This window comes from Taurulus bubalis, assembly GCF_910589615.1.
Source record: "Taurulus bubalis genome assembly, chromosome: 17".
NCBI lineage: Eukaryota > Metazoa > Chordata > Actinopteri > Perciformes > Cottidae > Taurulus > Taurulus bubalis.
The window spans coordinates 8,700,788-8,712,884 of NC_136605.1; the positions used below are offsets into that span (position 1 = coordinate 8,700,788).

The 12,097-nt window shown below is 46.6% G+C and overlaps 1 protein-coding gene across 1 annotated transcript; it reads left to right on the forward strand.

Moving 5' to 3' along the window:
- Positions 1–858: 858 nt before the first annotated feature.
- stk17al (serine/threonine kinase 17a like) lies at positions 859–11,897 on the forward strand. Its single transcript, XM_079233242.1, has 7 exons — positions 859–974; positions 4,291–4,503; positions 7,982–8,126; positions 8,708–8,834; positions 8,945–8,993; positions 9,288–9,467; positions 10,207–11,897. Exons 1-7 carry the CDS (start codon positions 862–864, stop codon positions 10,496–10,498), a joined length of 1,119 nt encoding a protein of 372 aa, XP_079089368.1. The 5' UTR covers positions 859–861; the 3' UTR covers positions 10,499–11,897.
- The last annotated feature ends 200 nt before the right edge of the window (positions 11,898–12,097 follow it).

Consider the following 12,097-nt stretch of genomic DNA (forward strand, 5'->3'; position numbering starts at 1 on the left):
CTGAGTGTGAGAAAAAGTCTCACCTGTAGTGCAGCCAAGCCCAGATACAAGCGGCACGGAAACACAATGCCAACGATGACAAACATGTTTAAAATGTGTGCTCGTGTTTGTGTTTGATTATGAACAGGGTTTTCTTTTGCCTTTGCGTTCCTTTTAGGAGTACATTTTGGCTACAATAAGGAGTTAGAAGTAAAGACAGAAAAGGGGTTAATTTATATAAATTATTAATAGGACCTTGCAATAAACTGTGAACTACTTGTCTTCCTGTAAGGCTCACACATCTAAAGTGAGACATCATAACTATTATACTGCAGTGAACTATAAAGGGGATAAAGTAGTTTGACCTCCTTCATGTTGACATTAATGTTTGTGCGTGTGTTTCCGTGTGTGTCTGTGTGTGTCATGTTTAATGATTGCCATAATTGTATTAGTTTAAGTCAACATGAAAACCATTCGACTGAAACTAATGATAAAAGTCTTTGTTTATGTTTGTGTGCCTGCGCCGATAAGCTCCTGTCACTTGAACGCACCACTTGCCAGCTGACTTGCGCCTCCTCTTCAGCGCATTCATTGGCTCTCCACTGCGCCGCGTCATCGCGAGGGGGGCCGGCCCCGACGAGCAGTTTATTGTCAGGAATGTGTAGTAGCACTCAAACTAATTTACCGCACCGACTGTGCCGCACTCCCCGCAGGGCATCATCCTCTTGTTTTGGGGCACCGCGCGCACTGGATTATCTCTTTGACTGCTGTTGGCTCTACAAGCCACTTTTACCATGACAGTTCTTACTTGAAGGAACCCCGTTATTGTTGTGTCATATTTGGTGGATGAAGCTTGTTTCACATCAATTCAGCGCGACTTCAATGCCAGATTCAGCAAAGATGAGCAAGAAGGGAATGCTGACACAGATCCGCACGAGGATACGAGCGGACCCGTTCACAGCCAATTACGAGCTGGTGGGCAGAGAGCTGGGCAGGTGAGCGTGTTTGTTGTTCCCATCGTTCACTGATGAAACGCTGGTCCGCGTGCTGACTTTGCTCGTGCGCTCCTGGAATGTGCTACACTATCTTAATGCGCTTGTGCAAAGCTGGTAATCACATTAGATTTGCTCCCTGTACGGGTTAATGGGAAGTGTGTTAATTGGACATTTCCAATCCCGCATTCCATCCCGGGTAAAAAAAGCGCATGAAGCCGATACGCTTTGGCACGCGCAACGGTAATGCGTCCTGTGTGTAAAGTGTTCGTACTTTGTGATAATTTAGATTGAAATAATAAACGGGGCATAATGAGCAGATGCTGCAGCCCAACGAGTCCTGTTAGACGAGTTGAAGACACTGTTCTTTCATGTCAAGCAATCCTGCGCTATTGTTTAGATTAGAATCTCTGGGGAAACTCATTTGTCATACAGTCATACAGACGACAACAACAGACAACGTTCACAGTGCACGACAGACAAGCAACACGTTAACAAACAACACCAGACAATGCCAAATGAAATGTCTGTCGATGCCCACTTGTGTAATCTAGTATATAGTTTATAGTGTATGTGGTGGGTAAAATGTAAACTTCCTCAAATGCCTTGAGCTGAACTTCGGTATCAATTTGGAGTCATATCACAGTAGAGGTCGCAAGGGTAAAGTGGCAAGACCTACAGTACAACAAGGCCCGTTAAGGAATGGTGTCTGAAAACACAAGACATTGTATGCATTTTTAGTGTAAATCAGAACTTGTGTTTATAGACCTGCCCTTCTATAGCTTTTTTTTTTCTTCCCCCAACCTGAAATATACCATTTTCTCCTGTCTCTCTTCAGCCAAATGCATGATGTGTGTGGATCCCAGTAACAGTGCACATTCTAGCCGTATTTAAGTGGGGAATCCCCCAATGCCAGATAATAATGACTTTCCTCAGAAAGCATTATGAATTCTTGGGTTTGAATGCCGTTTGGGCCAATTCTGCATCTGTCTCCATAAGTCAAATTTTCACTGTAAGTTCGCTGCTCTGCAGAGTGATGGGACATCTAGATAAAGAATCAGTTGGTAGTAGCCAGTTTCCCTTGTCCGACACCCTGGGACATCCTGGGACAGCAGCCAGGACCTATGGGGGGGTTGACTTGAAGCTGCAGCCTCTAAACGCCCCCTCTTCCTCCTCTCACCCCTTCATCCTCCTCTTCCCATGAGTCCGACCCAACAACATCCTGGGATCAGGTCTCATAATCGCATTAAGTGCAGGAATGTATGCGGGCAGATCAGTCTGTACATTCGGAGGGTGTTGCCCATATTAGAGCAGCTCGTAGGTGACGCAGTTGAATTCCTTCTTTAGCAATAAGACTCATTTGGTCTGCATTTCCAAAACCTTTTCATCATCGCGCTCTGCATTGTGACTTGTGGTCCCCTGCAGAACAGTGTGCAAAACCTGTTGCGGCTAACTGCAAAGCAGAAAGAGGAAGTCATGTTGCGTGTCAGTCTGTCTGTGAAACCGGCAAACGAGAGCTGCAAGGGCTGTCGTTTCTCATCGCGCTTCAGACATGAGTCAATGGCCCGCTGAGGGAGACGAAACGCAGACTCCGCAGGAAACCAACTTCTCAATCAAACTATCACCATCTCCAGTGGCGGCGGGGAGTTAGTTAAATGTGGCCCAGTAAAGTTGATGATTGACGACAGACTGGTTTCCGACTTTTACCGAGGACAACCCTGCAAATGAGCTGTTTGAACGGCTGTGGAGGCAGACGGGGTGTTTGAGAACACAGCTAACTGTGTGAACAACAAAAAAGCAAGCTCGATGTGTAGGATAATACATGAAAGCACTGTGACGTTATGATTCAGTGACTCTGCCCAGTGACGTGGCGGAGTGTGAACGTCGCCGGCTGGAAGATGGCCGTGTTCAGTAACCTCTGACCTTTTGTCAGCCTTTTAAAAAAAGGCCTCCTGTTGCTCCTTTTCGTGGCCAGCGATCATTCCTTTTCACTCCATATGTAGTTCCCAGCCCACCGAGAGCTGCTCTGAACTTGGCTAATTAAGGATGAAAAGCCTCTGACGAGTTTTGCCTTTTCACTCCGAACAATGAGTCGTTGCCATTCTGCAAGACTGTGGTGGGGGGAGGAGGAACGGGCCTCACAGCAGCCAGGGCGGTAGCCAAAACCCAACCAGGCTCTGGCTAGAACAGTTGCTGTTTTTGGTCGGCAGCGGCACAGTAGGCTTGGAGTCCCGCTGTGTGGGAAAATGTCCGGCACCATGCTGACCTGGCCACTTCATTGAGATTCCCTTCACAGTCATCTTTTCCTCAGCCCCCGGCAGCGTATTTGTAACGTGCGGCCCACTTTTAACACTGAGATGTTCGTTGGACATAGTCGTTGAGGTTCCGGTGTCCATTTTAGCCTGCTGCCGAGGCTCCAGCCTGACTGTAGCAGCAGTGACCCCCTGCCTGGCCAACCCAGCACCGGTCTGGTGGGTGGTCCTGGGGGGGGGGGGGCTGCTGCTGTATCAGCCGACTGGTCAGCTTTTGTGCGATTGTCAAAGGAGTAGCAGGCTCTGGCCGAGGGTCTGGGCGGAGGTGTCAACACAATCCCATTTGTCCCTGCTGCTGTCAGCTGTGAAGAAAGGGAAGTGGACGAGGCCTCATTATCAGCCTGGGAGGGACGGCTGGCGATTGTGGTCGGCTTGACACGACGAGGCAATTCTGCACACATCGGACATCCTGCCCACACCCACGGCTGACCCCTTTATACCTCCGATGCATCCATCAATGTATATGCGTGTATATGTATACGTCCAGCAACCGAGCCGTTTGATCTCTTATGCTTTTGCTTGACCCGAGCCTTATCACGGCCCTGCCCGCTAGTCGGTGGCCTTATCTGCCTCCTGTCAGCCCCGCCTGAAGGCTGGAGGAAGAGGAGGAGAAACGTGAAAATCTCTAACGACGCATCCACAGCTGAGCATATCAGTGCTCCGTAGCACGATTTCAAATGATGCCTGCGGACCTTCTTATCTGTGTACTGGTCTTTTAACCTCGCCTACAGTGTTGCACTCGTGGCCGGCGGGCGGGCTTTTCCTCAATGTAATCTAGGTTCCACCTCACTGCAGTTTAACTGTCATGAGTATGTGCAGTAATTTTAGCCCTTCATGCGCTGCAGTTTCAATGACCTACATTTAATCCAGCGTTCCCGTTGGCTACTTGGGAAGGGATAAGAACAGAATCTCCAAACCAAATATATTTGAAAAGCCAGTAAAGTGGTTGCGATTATTCCGCCTCTCGACTGACTCTCTCGCTCTCTCTCCCCTCTTTCTTCTCCCAGGGGAAAGTTTGCGGTGGTAAAAAAGTGCATTGAGAAGGCAACGGGGAAGCAGTGCGCTGCCAAGTTCCTCCGAAAGCGACGGAAGGGCGAGGACTGCCGCCTGGACATCTTGAACGAGATCGCCGTGCTGGAGTCGGCCATGGCGAACCCCTATGTGGTGGCGCTGTACGAGGTCTACGAAACCAACGCCGAAATCATCCTCGTTCTGGAGTGGTAAGACATTATATGGTCAACACAAACATTCACTATGAAAAAAAAACATTTGAGCAGCTGTCACTCCAAAGTTTGTTCAAACTCTTGAGCGCCACCCATTTGAAGGGCCTTTTAAACTTTCCTCACTTAAAACAGGGGATAGAACCATGAAAGTATTTTAAAATCATCCTCCTTTCCCCATACAACATGCCTGAGCGATTTCCAAACTGGCTTCTCGAAAACTCCCAAATATATCTGTTCATTTCTACTGAACAGGCGTGACGAGAATGTCACTGCGTTGGTGTTTTCATATGAATTGTCAGCTTTTATCTCAATCTGTCTGCTCTGTGAGAAAGAAGAAAAAAAACCTCTCTCGCTTTGAGTTATGTGCTGGTTGCTGAGGGCACAGCTGCAAATCATTCTCACCTCAAAGAAAAGAAAAAACTGAAAACCCACACACACACACACGCACGTGTGTGAAATGCATAGCGCTTTTGTGACATGACTCTAGCCTTAAATGGAAATTCTCTCTCTCTCTCTCTCTCTCTCTCTCTCTCTCTCTCTCTCTCTCTCTCTCTCTCTCTCTCTCTCTCTCTCTGCGGTGAGTTGCTCGTCCTACCGTAGCCTCAGCATCTCGGTTTCTTGTTATGCAAAATGGCTGTCAGGAACCGTCGCTTTAAATACCAAATGTGGCAGAACTGCGCCGAAAAAAAGAAACTGAGCTCAAACTACCGAGCTACAAATGAGTCGGGTACAGCCCTCAGACGCACTGCTCGGCACTCTAGACTCAAAAAGCAGGTGAAGTTCAGTGACGGTTCAGTGATCCGGCAAGGTCATCCGGCTGTCTGGCTCTGGGCTGTTGTGGTCGGGTGTTAACTGACGTGATGCATATCCAGTAAGTGTTCTCTGGCCACTCTAATGACGGCCTCTAATTAGGATTTGGAGAGGCCACTTAGCATCTTAATTACCTCGCTCGCCTCATTACAGGGAGATAACGCAGGGCAATTACGCCTGCACCACGTCCTCATGACCCCGCTCCTGAACTGCTCGCCGCTCGGGCAGGAAGCCCTCCCCTCCCCTCCCCTCCCCGGTCCTCGGTAGTCATCCCAATCCCAGACATGGAATGCCTCCTCAGAACAAAGGTCTCTCTGTGGGGGGGGGGGATGTGTTTGACCTCTGACTGAAGTGTGAAAGGGGAAGTAGCACCACAGTTCACCCCTGCATGCCTGCAGTGAAAACACAGCAGGAGCTCAGTCGGCACCGGGCCACAGTTCCTCTCTTGCTTCCAAGTGAAGCTGCTCTCTTTGAGCATTTCAGATTAAGCAGCTCGCACATGCACAATATTTTAAAACTTAAAGACCGACGTTTTTTTTTTTAACGCCAGCTAATGCTTTTTTTTTTCTCTATATAAAAGCTGCAGTGACACTACAGCGAGACCATTGGCCTCAAAAAAGCTGCATCTTCAAACTGTCTAACCTCAACATGAGTTTCAAGAATTGCAAACCATTTTCCATTTTCTTGTGGCTACCAAAAGTAGCACACACCACCGCTCGAGTATATAGTGTTGTTTTGCACACACGCATACACGCGCACTCTTCTTGTAGCCGCAACCACATCCTTGGTATAATGTCAGAGAAATGGAAGCTAGAAGTTGAATTCTAATCATCTTGAGAGCTCCAGTGTGCGTCAGTACCAGAGAAAACCCCAGCATAATGACTAGTTTGAGAGATGGTCACTTTGATGAAAAAATGAAGGTGCATCACAATTTTTCTTTTTTGTGTGCACGGTAGCTTTTCTGGAGAATTCATCACTAGTGGCCGTGATCCATAAAGCACAGTCTTTTGTTTCCTGCTTTTAAAGGAAAGTGTACTGCACAAATGTCAGCCAAGAAGGGGTTTTGACTTAGTTCACTGTTTTGAAATGGAGAAAAGCTTCATATGTTCCCAGGTCGAGCCTTCAAATGGTTGTTCAGCTCCTCCGTGTGCAGGGCAGGCCGTCTCCCTCTATCTCCACTGAAGCAGTGTGTACATTACCTCTCTTGGAAGGAGAGCGGAGACAGTATTCAGACTTCAGGGGAAGTATCCGATCATTCCTAAGTGCTTGCCCAGAATGTGTGCAGTCTGTTGAATTACAACAAGATGGCCTTTATCGAGATTTTAAATCCTCTTGGGCGCTCTGTTGACAGCTTAACGAAGAATTAAAGAACTTTGTCATGTCAAGCAATTAATTGGTCGGACGGGTACGGCGATAGTTCAATGTTCAGGTTAAGTTGACAGATGCAAGTTCAAGTGCAATATAACACCAAGAGACAGGGTTGTTTTTACTTCCTCATTTCCTCTCCTAAATGAAAACACTTACCAGACTTGCTTGCATTTCATTTACATGTGTCTGTCTCCTCTGCTCTCATGTTTGCAGCAGGTCAAGTAATCTGTGCTGGGAGCAACAACAACAAAAAAAGAGAGAGATTATATGGACCAATGACGGATATCCTTAAAATCCCCCAAAACATGAGTGCTATTTTCACAGCTGAGGATATAGTAGTAGAGGGGCTGGTTATGTAACAGTCGTGCCCAGGGCCCGGTCACAAAAAATTTCCTCTGAAGATAAAAAGCATGTGTGCCATCTAAATCCCCCACACATGGTCCGAGTTGTTGAGGGTGCGCTGTCAGCTTCAGGCATTGATCTGACTGATGGAGCATCCAACGTAAGTCCAGCATGTCTCCACTTTACTTAACTTTGTTACACAAGCGCGGCAAGACCAGGCAGGACTATGCCTTCCACAGAAATCTGAGAAGTTACCATTGGGTTGTCTACACACACGCACACACCAAAAAAAAAAACTGTGATAACTATGCAGGCTGACACAGTATCTAGTTACCAGCTTGACACAACTCCTCTGCCAGCTTCTGTGGATAATTTATAGCTTTATAGCTCCTTTCCACTTTTTAAGAAAATGTTTTGTTCAGTTATCCAGTGTTTGCTTCTGTTTCCCCTGGTTTGATTTAGTGAGTTAACCTGAAGTTGTTCAGGCTGTGTAGGCTTATCTGCAGCAGCTGTAAGCTGATATGACCATTCTTATCTCCAGGAACATTCCTGCTAATGGAAAGTTACATGTAGGAACTGTGAAATTGATATTGATTCACGTTGGACTCTCATGCAATATGTGGATGGACTTGGATCCTCCAAGCCAAAGTACACTAATGAGGAGACGGGGTGTTGCGTAATTTTAAAGAAACTGGAAATGACTTTGGGTTTGTTTACAAAAATATACCAATGGGACGAGTTGGAATTTGCTATTTTGAGCTTGTGTGACTCAAACTGAGAGGAAGGGTGTGTATCTACAGTTTAAGGTGCAATTTATTATAACAAGATCAAGTGAAGAATCAAAAATGAAAGTAAGCCAAACTAAACTCTACTGGGGGGCTGCATATCTCCTTTTTCTTCCCATCCTCTCCTTGTTTAGTTTTCTCAGTTTTCCCTTCCTGTGCTTTCCTTCCAGCGCCGCCGGTGGCGAAATCTTTAACCAATGTGTCGCCGACAACGACGAGGCCTTCACGGAGAATGATGTGATCCGGCTGGCCAAGCAGATCCTGGCGGGAGTGGCCTTCCTGCATCGGAACAATGTGGTGCATCTGGATCTGAAAGTGAGTACGCTGAAATATCATCTGACAATATAGGGCAGTCTGTTCCCCTCGGGTGGCAGCCGGGCGGAGATGTGATTTCTGTTACGCAACCACAACTCGTCCACTGTGTCACGACCCCGTTCCCACGAGGAATCAGTCGGTAAAGGAACCTGACGGAGCTATCGTGTTTTCCTTTAAAGCCCCCTGGGGTACGAGGCAGCCGTCATTGAGGTTTTCTTTCTACATCGCATCTCGCAAATTAACCAAGTATCTGGTTTCTCAAAACATGTCATACAACTCCTTTTTCAAAGCCAGTTCTGACCCAGAATTTAAAAACAGTCGCACGTATACACTCCAGTACTCTCACAAACCATTGAGCCATGCCAGTGTCTGGCACTGGTATCCTACCTGTTCCTCATCTCATCTAATTGGCTTAGAGGATGATCTCAGAGGAGCAGACTGACGAGCCCCAAAAACCCCAAATCCTCTTGGAACCACTTGCCTCAACTGCGTTGACTCATTTGCACTGCCATGTAGTTAATGACCTCAGACGTCATTATGTAACGTACCTCTGTCTAAACTGGTGTGTGTGCGTCCTCCAGCCTCAGAACATCTTGCTGACCAGTGCCAGGCCTCTGGGGGACATTCGCATTGTGGACTTTGGCTTGTCCAGACGCATGGACAACATCACAGAGGTCAGGGAGATCCTGGGTACCCCCGAGTATGTTGGTGAGTCCTGCTCTCAGACCTTAAAATACCCAGCATCCCCTGTGTCTTTTTTTTTTTTTACGTGAGCGCCATTTATCAAGACTAATTGGGGCCATGTGTTTCTCTTGCAGCACCAGAGATCCTGAACTATGAACCCATTAGCACTGCGACAGACATGTGGTAAGTGTGCTACTGTAGTTAATGTGACTATTTCCACTCATTTACACCACTTTAGTCAGTTTTGCGTCTGAGAATAAAGACTTAAAGACGTTGACATCACCTCCCGAATGTGCAATAGACAAGTCAAGACCTTTGACCACAAGATCCTCTTTGCTTCCTTCTACATGGCAGATGGTTAATGACTGACCGCAGCACAGTGGGAAGACAGACAAATGAGTCCCAACCGATTCAGTCACCATCATTATGACAAACTGCCTCATAACTTCCTTCCTTTGCTTCCTCCCCATCTGCCAGGAGTATCGGGGTCCTGACCTACGTCATGCTGACGGGCGAGTCGCCCTTCCTGGGTGACGACAAGCAGGAGACATTCCTAAACATCTCCCAAGTCAACGTCGACTACTCGCAGGACACGTTCGAGGGGATCTCATCCCTGGCTGTTGACTTCATCACTGCCTTGTTGGTGAAAAACCCCAGGTGAGCCGCTTTACTGTGAACTTGAAGATATGATCAGACGATCTGATTATAGCTAAAACTCAAAAGTTTCCGTCAGCATCACTTTGAGCTGATCTAATCACCTAGGATGTGAGTCAGGTTCACACCGGCACGGAAGTACATCCGAATGCGTCAAAATTAGTGTATGTGGTAACAAGATTTGCGTCACTTGGTTTCCTTTTTTGCAGACAGTGGTTGTAAACTCACCTCATTTAAAAAAAAAAAAAGACTTTTTAGGCCACTGACATTGAGTCAACATGTTGATGAAAGAATAGTTAAACTCGGGTGATTTTTCAAGGGAAGCCTTGTCACCATACTTCTGAATAACTCAGCTCTCACCCTAATTCTGATTGAGGGCTGCGACACTGAGTCCGTTGTCGCCACAATTTGTTGATGAAAAGTAGCAGCAGCCTCTGTCTCGCATCCAGAGCCATAATCTCCAGTCGGTATCGTTTAATTGCAGTAGATTACTGGGTGGCGTTGGAAAAAGTAGAAGATTCCTCAGTGATTGAGTAACCGGTGGGAGATGGAGGGGGAAAAAACTTGAGCGCAAAAAGTGGTTTTCTTTGTGGTTTTCCAAGCCAAATGTTGAAAAGTAATATGGCCGACGTCTGCGAGAGAGCAGATTGAGTGAATCGGAACATCCAGGCGATCCGTCGGTTATGTAAACTCTTCGGGAATTTCCGACTCATCCGCAGTGTTATTGTGTTTGTGTGTACAGGAAGAGAGCCACGGCGGAAGAATGCCTCAACCACCCCTGGCTGAACTCGCTCGCCCATCCCCACTCCCACCCGCACCTCCACACCAGGTCGGCCTCCTCCGTGGACGAGCCGGAGACGAGCCAGTCGGAGTCGGAACCCGAGAGCCCGGCTCCCTCCCCCGAGCTGGACCCGATCGGGTCGTACCTGGCGTGCCCGGGCCAGGGCGGGCTGAAGACGGGCCGCGACGCCTTCTCCTTCAGCGAGCCGCCCTTCCCCACGCGGCCGGAGATAAAGCAGGAGCTGATCTGCTGAACGGCGTTTCGCAGGTGGAGAGAGAGAGAGAGAGAGAGAGAGAGAACGAGCGAAGTCCAACTTCGCCGGAGCGGACGCTGAAAACCAGTGAGCCTGCCGCAGCTTCTTGGTCTGTCTCAGGGCCGCGCTATATGGATGCTGTGCGCCTGTTACCGGCTGCTTCTACTGCTGTGATGTCTGTGAGCTGGGCTCTGTGTGTCGTCTTAATACCTCCGCATGTGTTTTGAATCGTACTCGCTTCTCCGTGCTGATTTATGATCGTACGGCATGAATGTGAGAGGAATAAAGATGCAGGAGGAAACGGGTGAGAGAAAAGACGCAGGACTGCACTGCTGCCTTTAAGGTGACGGGGCTCGGCTCAACACTGTGGCGAGTTCACCCCTGCACGCACACTGGTTTCTCTTTTTACCCAATTAGCCTCCTGAACTGGGTTCCAGCGAGGAGGCGGCCTTGGGAAATGACTTCACTCACTGTGTGCTCTCATCAAAACACGTTATGCTTCGACTGGCCCAGACATACCTTCTGGGATGAGTTTTGTTGAAGGATTTAAAGGGTTTTAACACATGGTTGTACTTAACTAAAGAATTAAAGCAACGGACTGCTCCACTGTTTTACATGTTTATTTATGTGTGTTTGTCATGCCACTTCACCCCCTTTTAAAAAAGACACAAAGCCACATCAATGTCTGAGTTTGGAAAGAGTAGCATTCTTTTTTTTTTCTTCTTTTTTTAAGGACAATCTGCAGCACTTTTTATTTTGTTATTGGATATGTTATAGTAAGAAACCAAAGGCTATTCAAGCACCGTCAGCTGTCACACAATGTACTGTACATATGAATCATTTTCCACAATCTACTGTTTTTGTCACATTACCTTCATTCACAAAGTGCCACTTCTTTTTTTTTCCACCTCACTTCTGTGTTAATATTACAGTTTTGCATTTGTATTGTTTTGTTGGCTATTGCACAAGTTGCACTTTTTTTTTCTTTTCTTACTTAACTGCAAGGTTGCCACAAGATTTCAAGCTCTTCATGTTGTTAAAACATCAGTCTTGGAAAGAGGATGCAGGGGTTGAAATTGTGACTGTGGTCAACTGAAGATTTGTATAAATATGTGACGTTTGCCTTCAAATGCTCGGGAGCAGAGAAATCGGAAAGGAATTTCTCAAAAGTACTGAAATGTATATTGTGGGTTAGTATTAAGATGAATCTGTAAAATAATTGATGTTTTTTTTTTTACATATGAATGTTAACATCATTATATCATTTCTGATTTTGTATGTAAACTTTTACTTATTCCTGTTTTCAGGCAGGTTTGCACTTGTCCTTGTGGACGCTATGTCAAAATGAACAAATGTACATGTGAATAACAATACAGGTGCATTTGGTATCAAACTCTGATGCTTGTGTGTGTGTGATTGTTTTCATTATTATTATAGCAAACATTACATTTACAACTAGCAGCATTACTTTATTTTCCAACCAGTTAACTTAGCTCAATATTTTCTGATTGAATTTAAGGGATCAATTACAGTAACATCCAAACTACAAAAGTGAAAAAATTATGATTTTAGATTTGGAAAACAACATCAACTTTGGCT